Genomic DNA, 17,265 nt, shown 5'->3' on the forward strand with positions numbered 1-17,265 from the left:
ACCTCTGTCAAGGTTGGGACCTCTGCCGATCACTGGGTATTGCATTTACCCACCTGCTTTAGCCAAAACCGGTTACTATTCATGGACACCTCTCCTACTGGCCTGAACCTGAACTCTTCAAACCAGTACATAAAATACTGGGGAAAAAAGTTAATTTAAAAATGCACACCACAGGGGAATGAGATAGGCTTCAAGAGACCTCTGCCATTTCAGCCCCATAGGAGACAGTGAACTTGCTTACACACCGAGCACATGGCTACTACAATGAGCCTCTGAGGAAACAGTAATACAAACTGTCTACAACCAAGGAACTCATACAGACTATTCACCGTTAAAGCCACCAGAGCTGACTTAGGCTACAAGAAACAATAATTATTAAAGTCTAATTCTTAGAGGATAAAAAAAATTTGAAGAAACACAGTCAAATCAAAATGAAATCCAAGAATAATTAGAGGAAATGGTCTACCCAAATGAGAAGGAACCAGAAAAATAATTCTGGCAATATGACAAAAGAAGGTTCTACAACACTCCCAAAAGATCATACTAGGTCTCCAGCAATGGATCCAAACCAAGATGAAACTTTGAAATACTAAAGAATTCAAAAGATTGATCAAGCTACTCAAGGAGATATAAAAGAAACATAGAAGAACAACATAAATAAATTTTAAAAACAATTCAGAATATGAATGAAAAATGTTCTAAGGAGATGGATATTTTAAAGAAAAACCAATCAACTTCTGGAAATGAAGGACACATTAAGGGAATTACAAAATACAGTGGAAAGTTTCAACAGTAGACTAGACCAAGCACAAGAAAGAATTTCAGAGCTCAAAGACAAGGCTTTCAAATTAACTCAATCAGACAAAAACAAAAAGGAATTGAAGGAAATGAACAAAGTCTCAAAGAAATATAGGATTGTGGTGAAAACTAAAAATAATTGGTGTTCCTGAGGGAGAAGAGAAAGCAAAAACTTTGAAAAACTTATTTGAAAAATAATTGAGGAAATTTTCACTGACCTTCTTAGAGATTTAGATACCCAAACATGAGAAGCTCAAAGAACTCCTGGGAGATTCATTGCAAAAAGGACATCATCAAGGGATATAACCATCAAGCAGAATATACATTCTTTTCATCAGCATGGAATATTCTCCAAGATAGACCATATGATAGGACACAAGTCTCAAACTTTCTAAAATTGAAATCATATCAAGTATCTTCTCAGACCACAGAACAAAACTAGATATCAATTCCAAAAGGAATCTTCAAAACTACAAATACATGGAAATTAGTCTGCTCCTGAATGATTTTTGGTTTAACAATGAAATCAAGATGGAAATTTAAAAATTCTTTGAAATAAATGATAATAGTGACACAACTTACCAAAACTTTTGGGCTACAGCAGAAGCAGTGCTAAGAGGAAAGTTTTTAGCACTAAATGCCTACATCAAAAAGTCTGATAGATCACAAATTGACAACCCAATGTCACCTCAAGGAACTAGAAAAACAGCAAAAAAGCAAAACTCAAAGAGCTAGCAGAAGAAAAGAAATAACAAAGATCAAAGCGGAACTAAATGAAATTAAAACAAAAAAAAATACGAGATCAATGAAAGAAAAAATGGTTCTTTTAAAAGATAAACAAAATCAATAGACCATTATCTATATTAACCAAGAAAAGAAGAAGATGGAAGATGCAAATAATCTCAACTAGAAATTAAAATGGAGACATTACCACTGACACAACAAAAATACAAAAGATCATTCAAGACTACTATGAACACTTCTATGCAAACAAACTAGAAAATCTAGAGGAGATGGATAAACTTCTGGAAACATACAACATTCCTAGATTAAGAAAGAAAGAAATAGAAACCCTGAAGAGACCAATAACAAGCAGTGAGATTGAGTCAGCAATAAAAAAAACAAATGCCAACAACAAAAAAATCCTAGGGCCAGATGGATTCACAGCTGAATTCTACCAGACATTCATAAAAGAGCTAGTACCAATTCTACTGAAACTGTTCCAAAAGATTGAGAAAGAGGGAATTCTTTCTAACTCATTCTATGAAGCCAATATCACCCTGATTCCAAAACCAGGAAAGGACATCACGAAAAAAGAAAACTACAGACCAATATCCCTGATAAACACAGATGCAAAAATCTTCAACAAAATACTAGCAAACCAAATCTAACAGCACACCAAAAAGAAAATACACCATGATCAAGTGCATTACATTCCAGGGATGCAGGGATGGTTTAGCATATGAAAGTCAATATAAGTGATACATCACATAAACAGAATTAAAAACCATATGATCATCTCAAGAGATGCAGAAAAAGTATTCAATAAAATACAGTATCATTTTATGATTAAAAAAACATCAAGTAGGCATGGAAGGCATGGAAGGGACATACCTCAAAATAATAAAAGCCCTATATGAAAAACCCTCAGCCAACATTATATTGAACAGGGAAAATTTGAAAGCATTTCCCCTAAGAACTGGAACAAGAAAGGATGCCCACTCTCACAACTTCTGTGCAACTTAATACTGAAAGTCCTAACCAGAGCAATCAAGCAAGAGAAAGAAATAAAGGGCATTCAAATTGAAAAAGAGGAAGTCAAACTATTGCAGTTTGCTAATCATATAATGTACCTAGAAAACCCTGAAGACTCCTAGACTTGATAAACAAATTCATCAAAGTCTCAGGTTACAAAATCAATGTACACACATCCATAGCACTGCTATATACCAACAACTTCCAAGTTGAGAATCAAATAAAAAACTCAATCCCTTTTACAATAGCTGCAAAAAAAGAAAGAAAAAAAAAACTAGGAATATACTTAACCAAGGAGGTGAAATATCTCTGCAACGAGAACTACAATACACTGCTGAAATAAATCATAGATGACACAAATGGAAGCACATCTCATGCTCATGGATTAGAAAAATTAGCATTGTGAAAAAGACCATGCTACTCAAAGCAATCTAGAAATTCAGCGCAGTTCCTATCAAAATATCACATCATTTTTTGCAGAATTAGAAACGATCCTAAAATTCATATAAAACCAAAAAAGAGCACAAATAGCCAAAGCAATCCTAAACAAAAAGAACAAATCTGGAAGCATCACATTACCTGACTTCCAGTTATACTGCGAGAATATAGTTACTAAAACAGCATGTTATTGGTATAAAAACAGATACATAGACCAATGGAACAGAATGGAGAACCCAGAAATAAAGCCAATACTTACAACCAACTGAATTTTGACAAAGCATACAAAATCGTAATTTGGAGAAAGAACACCCTATTTAATAAATGGTGCTAGGAAAACTGGATAGCCACACATAGAAGAATAAGACTGGATCTGTATCATATACAAAAATCAACTCAAGATGGATCAAGGACTTAAATCTAAGACCAGAAACCACAAAAATCCCAGAAGAAAACATAGGAACTAAAAGTAGATCTACCATTCAATTCAGCAATCCTACCACTGGTTATCTACCCAAAGGAAAAAAGGTCATTATATCAAAAAGACCCCTGCATGTTTATGCTTGTTTCAGCACAATTCACAATTGCAAAGATATGGAACTAACCTTAATGCCGATTGACTAATGAGTAAATAAAGAAAATGTGTTATATATACACCTATGGAATACTATTTAGCCATAAAAAAGAATAAAATAATGTCTTTTGCAGCAGCTTGGATAGAGCTGGAGGTCATTATTCTAAGTGAAGTAACTCAGGAATGGAAAACCAAATACCCTATGTTCTTACTTATAAGCAGGAGCTAAGCTATAGATACGAAAATCATACAGAATGGTATAATGGACTTTGGAGACTCAGAAGGAAGAGGGTAGAAGAGGACGAAGGATAAAAAACTACACACTGGGTACAATGTACACTACTTAGGTGACGGGTGCAGTAAAATCCTAGACTTCACCATGGATGAATACAATTCATCCATGTTACCAAAAACTACTTGTATTACAAAAGCTACTGATATTTTTTAAATATTTTTAAAAAGAATTCCAATACAGAAAATGGAAGAGGACAGAATACTTCCAAACTCATTCTCCAAGGCCAGTGTTACCCTGAGACCAAAACCATACAAAGACACACCAAAAAAGAAAATTACAGGCCAATATCCCTGATCAACATTGATGCAAAAATCCTCAACAAAATACTAGCAAATCAAATTTGTATTGTAACTAGTATTAATTAAAAATGTGACCAAGTGGGATTTATACCAAAGATGCAAGGACAGTTCAATGTACACAAATCAATATGATACATCATGTCAACAGAATGGACAAAAACCATACGATCATTCCAATTTATGTTGAAAAAGCATTTGATAAAATTTAACATCTCTTCGTGATTGAAAAACTCTCAAAACACTGAGTACAGAAGGAACATACCTCAATCCAATAAAAGCGATATATGACAGACCCACAGCTAGTTTCACACTGAATGGAAAAAAAACTGAAAGGCTTTCCTCTAATAGCTGGAACAAGAAAAAGATGCCCACTTTCATTTCTGTTACTCAACATGATACTGGGAGTCCTAAAGAGAGAAATCAGACAAGAGAAGGAAATAAAGGGCATCCAAACAGGAAATGAAGTAGTCAAATAATCCTTGTTTGCCAATGATATGATCTTATATTTGGAAAAACCTAAATACTCCACCAAAAAACTGTTAGAACTGATCAACAAATTCAGTAAAGTTGCAGGATGCAAAATCAACATTTAAAAATCAGTAGCATTTCTATATGCCAACAGTGAACAATATGAAAAGGAAATCCAGAAAGTAATCCCATTTACAATAGCTGTAAATAAAATAAAATACTTAGGAATAAACTTAATCAAAGAAGTGAAAGATCTCCACAATGAAAACTATAAAACACTGGTGAAATAAATTGAAGAGGACACAAAAAAATAGAGACATATTCCATGTTCATGGATTGGAGGAATCAGTATTGTTAAAACATCCACACTACCCAAAGCAATCTACAGATTCAATTCAATCTCTATGAAAACCAATGACATTCTTCATAGAAATAGAAAAAAATCCTAAAATTTACATGGAACTACAAAAGACACAGAATAGCCAAAGATATTCTAAGCAAAAAGAACAAAACTGAAGGAATCATACTACCTGATTTCAAATTATGCTACAGAGCTGTAGTAACCACAACAGTATGGTACTGGCATAACAACAGACACATGGACCAATGGAACAGAATAGAGAACCCAGAAAAACTATTCATCTATAGTGAGTTGTTTTTTTTGTTTGTTTGTTTGTTTTTTTTTTTTTTTTTTTTTGAGACAGAGTCGCTTTCTGTCACCCAAGCTGGAATGCAGTGGTACTCTTGGTTCACTGCAACCTCCACCTCCCGAGTTCAAGCGATTCTCCTGCCTCAGCCTCCCGAGTAGCTGGGATTACAGACATACACCACCATGCCGGGCTAATTTTTGTATTTTTAGTAGAGACGGGGTTTCACCATGGTCTCTAACTCCTGACCTCATGATTCACTCACCTCAACCTCCCAAAGTGCTGGGATTACAAGCGTGAGCCACCACGCCTAGCCAGTGAACTCATTTTTGACAAGTCTCAAGAACATATGTTGGGAAAAGGACAGTCTCTTCAATAAATGGTGCTGGGTAAACTGGATATCCATATAAAGAAGAATGAAACTAGACCCCTATGTCCCACCATATATAAAAACCAAATAAAAATGGATTAAAGACTTAAATCTAAGGCCTCAAACTATGAAGCTACTACAAGAAAACACTGGGAAAACTCTCCAGGGCATTGGTCTGGGCAAAGATTTCTTGAGTAATATACCACAAGCATATGCAACCGGAACAAAAATGGACAAATGGGATCACATCGAGTTAAAAAGCTGATGTACAGCAAAGAAAACAATTCATAAAGTGAAGAGACAACCCACAGAACAGAAGAAAATATCTGCATCCTCTCTGACAAGGGATTAATAACCAGAAGATATAAGGAGCTCTAACAACTCTATAGGAAAAAAAAAAAAAAAAAACAATAATCTGATTTTAAAATAGGTAAAAGAGCTGAATAGACATTTCAGCAAACAAGCATATGAAAAGGTGCTCAGCATCATTAACCATCAGAGAAATGTAAATCAAACTTCAATTATATATCATTTCACCAGTTAAAATGGCGTGTCTCCAAATAACAGGTTAATAACAATGCTGGTGAGGATGTGGAGAAAAGCGAACCCTCATACACTGTTGATGGGAATGCTAATTAGTACAACCACTATGGAGAACAGTTTGGAGGTTCCTCAGAAAACTAAAAATAGAACTACCATATGAGCCAGCAATCCCACCGTTGGATGTATATCCCAAAGAAAGGAAGTTAGTATATCAAAGAGATGTCTGCACTCCTATGTCTGTTATAGCACTGTTTACAATAGCTCAGATTTGGAAGCAAACCGAAATGTCCATCAACAGATGAATGGAGAAAGAAAATGTGATACATATACACAATGGAGTACTATTCAGCCATGAAAAAGAATGAGATCCTGTCATTTGCAGCAACATGGATGGAACTGGAGGTCATCATGTTAAGTGAAACAAGCCAGGCACCAAAAGACAAACTTCACATGTTCTCACTCATTTGGAGAAGCTAAAAATTCAAACAATTAAACTCATTGAGATTGAGAGTGGAATGATGGTTACCAAAGGCTGGGAAGGGTAGTGGGAGGCAGGGGAGAAGTGCAGATGGTTAATGGGTACAAAAAGATCGTTCAGGCCGGGCGTGGTGGCTCACACCTGTAATCCCAGCACTCTGGGAGGCCGAGGTGGGCGGATCACGAGGTCAGGAGATCGAGACCATCCTGGCTAACACAGTGAAACCTCGTCTCTACTAAAAATACAAAAAATTAGCTGGGCGAGGTGGTGGGCGCCTGTAGTCCTAGCTACTGGGGAAGCTGAGGCAGGAGAATGGCGTGAACCTGAGAGGCGGAGGTTGCAGTGAGCTGAGATTGCACCACTGCACTCCAGCCTGGGCGACAGAGCAAGACTCCGTCTCAAAAAAAAAAAAAAAAAAAATCATTCAATAGAATGAATAAGATCTAGTATTTGTATTTGATAGTACAACAGGGTGAGTACAGTCAACAACTTATTGCACATTTTAAAATAACTAAAAGAGTGTAATTGGATTATTAGTAACCAAAGAAAGGATAAATGCTTGAGGTGATAGATACCCTATATACACTAGTGGGATTATTACACATTGTATACCTATATCAAAACCTCATGTATCCCATAAATATATACCCCTACTATGTACCCAAAAAACTTCAAAATTAAATTTAAAAGAAAATAAATCTATCCCCTATATATTGACAATAGGGTAGACAAGGAATTGTTCATCTCAATCTGAGATGCAAACCTCCACCAGAGTGCTATTATATTCATGTAAGGCACTAACTCATTTATTCAAGAAATAGGTACTAAATCCATGCTATGTGCCTGGCACTGTGCTTATCTGTACTTACCAATAGAAACTTCAAAGCTGATGGGTTTATCTCCAATCTTCCGGTCAATCATGGTAGCTTCAAAAAATGCTCCAAAGAGTAAAAATTCCTCATTTTTTTCTGGTACAATCTACAGAAAGAAAACAAAATTATTAGGCAGAACTGGCTTTTTCTCTCATTAGGAAGCTGATTTTGTGATGCTGGCCTCATCCAGCATAATTTATAAACATTTGGGTCTGTTTCAGCCTGAAATGGCACAGCATTTCCCCCCAAATCAAATGTATGAATCAGGATCTGCAAACTGCAGATCCAAATTTAGTCATTCATCTAGAATGATGCCGTCTCAACCTTCTGAGCTTCTACCTTAAAACAAAACTCCTTTTATTTTAACAAATAAACTTGGTGTGCACATGTTTCTAGGATGCCGCTGGTGAAATGTGGGTTTGGAATTACCTTCTGGAGACTGGGGTTTCAGAAAACAGAAAATCAAAGACAAGAAACAGAATTACAGTATAAAATCCTCATATTTGAGCCTAACTTTATGGCTTACACAGGGTAGTCAGATATAGTACGTTATTTGTTCCACCTTTCAACCTTAAGAGGCCAAAATTTGGATCATTCCCATTTAACAGATAAGAAAACTGAGGGAACTAAAGCTTGAGGTTGTCAAGTAATTTTCCCAAGTACACTCATCACAGACCCAGTGCTCTTTAAATTCAAACATGTATTAACCCAATGCATTAACACTGACCAGAATCAAACCTTACTTCCCCAAATAAGCAAGCCCAGATAAAAAGAAACAGCAGATTGGTCACATGTATAAGCACTGGCCAATCATGTGTATCCAGGGTGGGTTACATGCACTGTGGTTGCTGCTGTGAAGGGTACATAGGTCCCAGAATCACAGGTGCCTTCACATTCAAAAGGACCTTAGAGTTCATCTACTCCAACCTCTACCTTTTACCCGAATAAACTAATGCTCAGAGATACTAAGCAGCTTCCCAAGGTCACACACAGCAAAGTAAAGTCAGCCAAGACTCAAGGCCTGGTTTCCAACAAGGCTGCCTTCTCAAGAAGCCCACAGTCTGGAAGACTAGACTATAACAAGTCATAAGACAGTAGTCATCACAAGGGAACACACAATTATTTGCAAATGACTCTTATTGACAAGGAAAAAGGCTGATGCTTCAGGGAGTGGATGTTGCTGGATCCACTGACACAGCATTACATTTCTGAGCTAAGAGGCTAAGTCAACTGGAGCCATACATTCTGTGCTTCCTGGTTTTGCAACTGGATTCGTTGAACTCTGCAGAAACGGCCATAAGGACAATCTAAGGAAATAAAGCAATTGTGGCCCCAGGGATCAAGAGCTCCATTGAGTCGAGAGCCCTAGACAGGTGCCTCAGAGAGCCAAAGGGTTTCCATACCATTAGGTGAATGATACCCGCTTCTTTTATACAGAAGCTACTGTGGTGCCAGTCTTCCTAGGAAATGTTCCTTGTGACCAGAAAATGTCGAACAGGGTGAGGCCCAGTGCTGGATCTTAGTCATCTAGCATACCCTCCTCCTACCACTCTATCCACTGACTATTAACTAGCCTCCTATCTCACCTTCCTGAGGCTGAGTTTACTCTCTAGGAGGAAGTTAAATACCATGGAGAGAAGCTGGGTGTGGTGGCACACACCTGTAGTGTCAGCTACTCGGCAAGCTGTGGCGGGAAGATCATTTGAGCCCAGGAGTTTGAGGCCAGCCTGGGTAACATAGCAAGACCCTGTCACTAAAAATAAAAACCACAAAACAAGGAACTACTAAGAGACCTGGAGGGAATGTAGGCCATGTAGCCCAGAGAAGAATTTCAGGATCCAGAGCCAGACAAACAAATCCTTCTTCAAATCTCAACCCTTCCACTCGCAGGCTGATTGACTTTAAGCAAATCATGTCTATTCTCTGGGTGTCATGTTCCTCACCTGTGAAATAACCACCATCATTGGGCTTTCAGGGAGGAGAGGGGGCAGAAATGATATCATTCATGTCAAGCACCTAGTAAAAAGCCTATACTTATCACCATAAATGGCAGTCAAAATAAGTATTTCAGCAGGGTAGAATTGATGTCTTAATTCCACCCATCCTACAAGGTTTAACTCAAATGTCTTTCCATTCTGGAAGCACATCTCAGCTCCTCAAGCTGGTAAAATGATGATAGGTAATGTTTACCAACCTCTTACTATGTGTGAGATATGGTATTAAGAATTTTTCCCACATTATATCCTGTAATTCCACAACTACACCAGGAAAGAGGCATTTGTACTTTACTCACTCACAGACGATGGCACTGCAGTCTAGTGAGATATTAAATCTCCACCCAAAATTATTAAGCATATCTAAAATTTATTGAGCACTATGTATGAGGCTCTGTTCTGAGCATTTTTGCATCTATTCATTTATCAAATCCTTAATAAGAGGCTGAGAAGCAAGAGGTTATTCTTGGAAACAAGCATAAGGAGGTTAAGTCACTTACTCAGCTTCAAATGCAGGCAATGTTTCTTCAGGGACCAAGCAGTAACCACTGCACCATACTGCCACAATTTACATCCAGCTATCTTACTTGGGGGCTTGACGTTTTAATAATTATACTTCACTCACTCCAGGAAACAACAGCACTTTATCTGTACCTCCTTAAAGCTCTTACCACTTTCTACTTCCTGTTACATTTGTATTTCATACCTCTCCTTCTATATCGTAAACTCCACGGAGTTAGGCTCTATTTTTATTCTTACCAATATCGAGGATGACATTTAAGTAAGAAGCTAGTCAGTGTGTTCACAGAATTTTAAAAATGAACTCATTTTTAGATTGGCTATGATCTGTGAAAATTTGGCACAGGGGAGATAAGCATTGATGGGTAATGAGGGTGAGTTGACAAAGTCAGCATCATGGGATCTCTCAGCTGTCCAGATGGGCAATGAAGGTACAGCTGCAGCTGGAGAGATTGGAGCTTGAGAACCAGTTGAAAAAGAGGATGCCGCAGGAAAGGGCATCATCATGTTGATGAGGGTGAGCCATGAGCTGTTCAGGTGTGAGGAAGGTTGAAGCCCAGTGTGGTGGCTTTAAAATATATCCACAAATGCTTTGCTAATCTTCCCCTCAAAAAGTGAAGCCTAATTCTCCTCCCTTTGAGAATGGGCTGGACTAAATGATTTATTTCTAACAAACAGAACATAGCAGATATGTCAATGTGTGACTTCTGTGGCCAGTCATGAAAGACAGTTTCAGCCTTGCTCCCTCTTGGATCACCTGCTCTGGGGAAGGCCAGCTGCCATGTCACAGGATCCTCCAACAGTCTGTAGGAGGAGCCACAGAATGAGGATGAGGCCTCCTGCCAAGAGCCAACAAAGAATCACAGTTTCCTGCCATGTGAGGGAGCCATCTTCAAAGTGGGTTTTCCAGCCACAGTCAAACCTTCAGATCACGACAGCCCCTGCCAACGCCTTGATGGAAACTTCATGAGATTCGGAGGCAGAACCACTGAGCTACGCTATTGCCAAATTCCTCATCTACAGAGAAAATAAATGTTTGTTGTTTTAAGCTGCCAAGTTTTGAGATATGTTGTCATGTAGCCACAGATAACTAATAAACCCAACAAGATACTGGCCACAAACAAGAAGTCAAGATGAAGAGAGGAGGGAGGGGAAATAAGGGTTTAAACAGTGTCTGAATTTTACCTCTCTCCTATTACCTATTGCACAATAGCCAAGATACACCCCCACAGCCTGTAGAGAAATGTACTTTCTACCCCAAATAAGTTCACAACTTCCCTTTCTTTCTGATAGAATCTACTTCAAGTGTCTTCAGCAAAATATCTTAAAGATATTTCTACTTGGATTAAGAAAATATTTTCCTAGCCTCTTTCTACTTGGCAATCCTTGTCTAGAAAAGAATAGACAGCTCCAACCCACAGCAGGAAAAACGACTACAGGGATAGATGGAGATACCAGCTTAGGTAGCTACTAAGCCACCCACAACTTCTGGTGAAGTTCAAAGTTAAGTCTCCAAAGTTGGCATGTATTCTCAAGAAACACCCCTAAACACAATCCCATATAGATAATGTAAGTTCTAACCATAACAAACTGGCACACACGTTTTCAGACAATATTTTCCAATACAGTATTTGAGCTCAGAGGAGAGAACTGGGGAGGTCCACTAAATTTCCAAAGTCACAAACAGATTGGAAAGCTCTGAATAGCTGCTCCCTGGTGGTGGGAGAAAACCATAGCGACACTGACGACAACAACAACAAATGCATTGCCTGCTTCCTATGTATGTGCTAAGAACTCTGCGAACCATTTTACATGCATTTCCTCATTTAACCCCCGAAGAGGCCTATGGCAGGGTAACTATTAACTATCTCATTTTATTGATGGGTAAACTAAAACATAGAGAGGTGTTAGTATCGGAGCCATAACTACAACCCACCCCAAGATTTCTAGCCCTGTGCTCCAACCGCTCACCTACATGGTTTCTTAAAATGTATTAGTGCCACAATAAACATACGTGTGCACAATAGCCAAGACTTGGAACCAACCCAAGTGTCCAACAATGATAGACTGGATTAAGAAAATGTGGCACATATACACCATGGAATACTATGCAGCCATAAAAAAGAATGAGTTCATGTCCTTTGTAGGGACATGGATGAAGCTGGAAACCATCATTCTCAGCAAACTATCGCAAGGACAAAAAACCAAACACCACATGTTCTCACGCATAGTTGGAACTGAACAATGAGAACACTTGGACACAGGAAGGGGAACATCATACTCCGGGGCCTGTTGTGGGGTTGGGGAAGCAGGGAGGGGTAGCATTAGGAGATATACCTAATGTAAATGACAAGTTAATGGGTGTAGCACACCAACATGGCACATGTATACATATGTAACAAACGTGCACGTTGCACACATGTACCCTAGAACTTAAAGTATAATAAAGAAAAATTTATTAGATCCCAGCAACAAAAACAAATGGCTCTTCCAAGGCTAAGGTGACCTGCTGCTATACTCCTTTGGACGCTCCAGTCTCTCCTAGAAATGAACAGCTCTGGGATTTCAGGCATCGCCTCCCTTCCCCACCCAAAATTATTGCCTAGTCGACCAAGAAGCACACTTCCAGAGGCAGAATTAGCCAAGCTGGGAGCTGGAATCTACCTACCACCGCTACTGACAAAACATGAAGCTCTTTCATTTGCTTAACTGCAAGTTACCATTGATAAACTAAACAGTAGAGAGAATATTCACCATTTGTATTCCTCTTAGAGTCTCAGATCTCTTCCCATAAGACAGAACTGGGCTGGGAAAGTGCTAACATGCTTCATGGTGAGTAATAAGCATTCCCTAAAGTTGTGATTTCCCCCACAGGTTTGGGGTAGGGGAATAGGTTTCTCAATTTCTTATATCCCAGCTTGTCACCTACTCTTCCTCCTCTTCATTCCTCATCCAAAATTATCTCCCATCCGGAGCTTACTCTAAGCTAACACAACTGAACAAAATTAGGCCACAGATAGAGTTTAATCAATCCCGTACCACCCACTCCCACCAACTCCTCCGGAGCACTTTTACTTCTCTTTACTTGGGTTTCCATGGGAATTGTATTTGGGGGAGTGGGGGATTCAAAGGAATTTATCATAGGCAGATGGCTGTGAAGTGTACAAGAGGGGGCAGCGGATCAGCCTCAGAACACAGTGCTGGGCCAACACAAATTTTTCAGGGGGAATAAGACATATTCTGACAACACCTTCAGGAACCTGTGGCAGGGGCAGTCACTGCTCTGGTTCACCTCACAGGTAAATTACCATAAAGCAGTGCCCAGACCTACCTCTGGGGGGACATCAAATGGTTCCACCTCCACCTCGGTTGAGTTAGTTTTGTTTGAAGCCTGTTGGGATTTTCCGTCATCAATTTTGTCAGCCTTGTCTTTACCTTTGGAAGATTTGGAGTCTTTGTCCTTGGAAGGTAACTTGAGCTCCTTCAGGGCCTTGGAAAATTTAGATTCCTGTGCCCCTCCTGAGAGGATTTCCACAGCAATTTCTACCAAGATTCTGCCCCTGAATGACACGCCTTCCCCAAAGCCTTCGTTCATTTCCTGGTAGTCATCCATCAGACTGTGGTTCCTGGGCGAGCCATACAGGTTAATCCAGGCAGGCCCAAAGGTGGGCAGAAAGCCTAGAGAGACCCCAGGTTTTAGTTATCTCATTATGCTTTTGCTTTATAAAAGTTGCATACATTCATTTCAAAATGTAGAATATCCAAGAAAGAAAAAGAAAATATTGACAGGATATCCCATCACCAAAAGACAACTATGATTGCCATCTTGCTGTATTTCCTTCTAGTCCTTTTTGCATTCATGTTTACACTTGTTCACAGTTGTACTAATACCATAAATGCCAATCTGCATTCTGTTCTGTTCACTTATTTATCAAATGTTTACTGATTCCCCCATGTTCTTCAGTAGGCTCTATGTTTAGTGCCAGGTATCATGCTAGATACTAAACAGAGCCTGCTGGAGAACAAAGCAGGTGTAAACATTAAACAAATAAATATTTACAGTGCAAACGCTATGGAGGAAACACACTTTGTGTTGCAAGAAAAAGTAACAGGCTGATGTAACATAGAGGGGAGTTAGGCAGGCAGAGAAGAGAGAGAGTGTGTATTCTGGCTAGAGGGAGCAGCATGTGCCAGTTAGAAAGAGTTTGGAGCTAGAGATGAACTCTGGGAGAGTTTGGAAAGGTAGGTGGGTCTTGGGGTCTTGATAAAAGTTTTGTCCTTTATCCTAATAACTACAGAAATGTTTCAAAGGAATTTAAGCAAAGATGTGACATAAACATATATCTTAAGATCACTCTGACTGTTACATGAAGGGTTGCATGTGGGCTAACTGGTTCGAGGACCACTTCATCATCAAAACTGAAGATCAGTGTCTTGAACTAGGGTGAAGGTAGTGGAGACTAAGATAGGTAGATGTTTCAAGATACGTTCTGAACGTAGAATTAAAAAGACCTGATGATTTGAACTTACTGCTGATATTTTCCCTTCTTAATACATAGTATCTGAGAAAATGCAGTGTCTATGGGAACATCTCTATGGCAACATCTCGATGACAGGCAGTTCAGCCTGGTGGCTCTGAAGCCTGAGTTCAAATCTCAGCTCCGTCACATTCAAACTGTGTGACCTTGGGCAGTTTTTAAACTTGCCCGTGTTGCAGTTTCCTCACCTCTAAAAGGGAGATGCTAATAGTACCTGTCTTATCTATCAAAATTAACAGAAACTATCAATTGAGTGTTTCACACAGGCCCTTAGGAAGTGCTAAGAATATAGGCTATTATTATGAAAAAGCAAATACATCATGATCTGCTTAACAGTCCCCCAGTGTTGATAATTAGATGTTTCCATGTATGTTACTATTATTAATAGTTTTATGCCTACACATTTCCCATCCCCTATTCCCATAAACTGGATTCCAGCCCTCCCTTGAGTCGACTTAAATATAAGAATATTGTATTAAAAAGGATAGAAAGATTTTATGGTCCTGATGTCTATATTTTAAACCACTGACGTTTATCTTCCTGAATGCCATCAAGATGTTCCTAAAAGGTTGTAAATAAAACATGTTTACATCTAGCTGAGAAATTGTATAGATGAGCCAAGTATGCTTTCTGCATACAGCAATCTTTCCATAATGTAAAGATTTAGACAAAGGTATTTATTTACTGAGGCCCCTCTATGGTATCTGTTAGGGACACAAAAATGTGTAAATCTTGTTCTCTGCTCTTGACACACCTTTAGTCTAATCAAGGAAAAAATTAAAATAATTACATTAACTTCATATACAGATGATAGGTGATATATTTATAAGTGTATATATTTGTACATATATGTATGTGTGATTGTATGTATGTAGATATACATGCATGTGCATGTATGTATGCAAAACAAAAAATGTCAATTAGTATAAATTCGTAGCACAGAAAGATTAAAGAAGGGAGGGTTTGTTGGGCTTTTTAGAGAATTATCTGTTAATTTGGGTTTTGCAAATAAAGAGCCATATACTGAGCTGAAATTCTTCTACCTGACCTCCTCCTGGCTGGTTCAGTGGATTAGCTGGGGCTCTCAGCTCCCGCACTGGCTCACTGTATCAGCATACCTCGCTGCTATTCCTGCGCTCTCATGTTCCCATCATTGGGTTGAAGACACAATTTTTGTTGGTACCATTTATTTTGTGGGCCATACTAATATATGTAGTAGGCCATATTTGGCCCATAGACCTTAGTTTACTAATCTCTGATTTACTCTAAACGTCTCATTTTTCAATTATGGGAAGACTGACTTCCTCAAGGACACATAGCAGTGTTTGTGGAAGACCTGGGACCAGGAGCAAACCTCCTGGCTCCCAGAGCCCGGTTTCATCCATTGCCCTGAACCAACTCAAACCACAGACCCCACAGTAGCATGGAAAGTGCCTAATACATGGAAGGTGCTCTAACCCAGGGGCCCCTAACCCTACAGAGCCATGGGCCAGTATCCATCCTGTTAGGAACTGGACCACAAGAGATGACCAGCAGGCAAGTGAGTATTAACACCTGAGCTCCACCTGTCAGATTAGCGGTGGCAATAGATTCTCATAGGAGTACAAAGCATACTGTGAACTGCACATACGAGGGACCTAGGCTGCATGCTCCTTATGAGGAGGCTCCTAATGCCTGATGATCTAAAGTGGAACAGTTTCATACTAAAACCATCCCCCTACCCAACCATGGAAAAATAGTCTTCCATAAAACTGGTCCCTGGTGCCAAAGAGGCTGGGGACCACTGCTCTAGCCCACCCCTTTTAAAGATGAGGGCTCTAAAGCAAGTATTTTGAGACATTTTCAAGTCAGATGGGTGGGACTTTACCTTTGTCTCCATCCTGTTCATTGGAGATTTTCTTCAGGTCAATGAAATGGGTTGCCAGTGCTACGTCATTCATGCTGCCTTCATCCCACACCTGGATTTTCACCCTCCGACACAAGGGAGGGAACATTTCCTTGAAGATCACCTGTTCATGCCACACAGGATCAGCACAGTTCTTTTGCACTGTGGTTCGCCCCTAAAAACACAGCCAGGAGGACATGAGTCATGGAAGGGAGTGACTGACTACAGAGAACTCTTCAAGCCAGTTGGAAATACAAAGTAAGTTTTCAAAGATAATGAACCTGCTTGTGACACCCACGAAAATCAGTTACACTCAGCGAACATGACTGATGACCTACTGTGTGCTGGATACCATGCCAGGTGTCTGGGACAAAGGCAAGTCACAACCCTCGGGGGTTCGCATCAGCATACTGGGGTTGGGGTGAAACTAACACCCGTATTACAAATGTGAGCTCTGTGCATCTCCAGGAATGCAGTGGATGTAGTTAGACCATGAGCTCATATTTTGTAGAAGTATGACCTTGTGTGAATCACTTTTCCAGTCTGGACCTCAGTTTCTTGTCATAAAATGGAGGTAATGTCTTATATGATCTCCAAGTTCAGCCCAAGTCAAAAATATTTCAGCATTCACCCCTGCCAAGGGGAGACAATCAGGGTAGGTCTGTATTTTAATGGCAGAGACAACGTGTGTGTCAGTTGAAGTTTCAAAATCCAGCCAACCATAGTTAATCTCTGACCACGTACCCAGACCCTGACACTTCCAATGGCTTCTGAGCAGGGAAACGCGATGTC

General features: G+C 39.4%; 1 protein-coding gene across 1 annotated transcript in view; it reads right to left on the reverse strand.

The window, feature by feature from the left end:
• Positions 1 to 17,265, reverse strand: part of FER1L6 (fer-1 like family member 6) — a 175,218-nt gene that overhangs the window by 136,792 nt on the left and 21,161 nt on the right. Inside the window, 3 exon segments of the mRNA XM_030937899.1 lie at positions 7,535 to 7,643; positions 13,382 to 13,728; positions 16,456 to 16,648. Coding sequence (XP_030793759.1) covers positions 7,535 to 7,643; positions 13,382 to 13,728; positions 16,456 to 16,648 — 649 coding nt within the window.

The sequence above is a fragment of the Rhinopithecus roxellana genome, chromosome 9 (genome assembly GCF_007565055.1).
Source record: "Rhinopithecus roxellana isolate Shanxi Qingling chromosome 9, ASM756505v1, whole genome shotgun sequence".
In the NCBI taxonomy this organism is placed as follows: Eukaryota; Metazoa; Chordata; class Mammalia; order Primates; family Cercopithecidae; genus Rhinopithecus; species Rhinopithecus roxellana.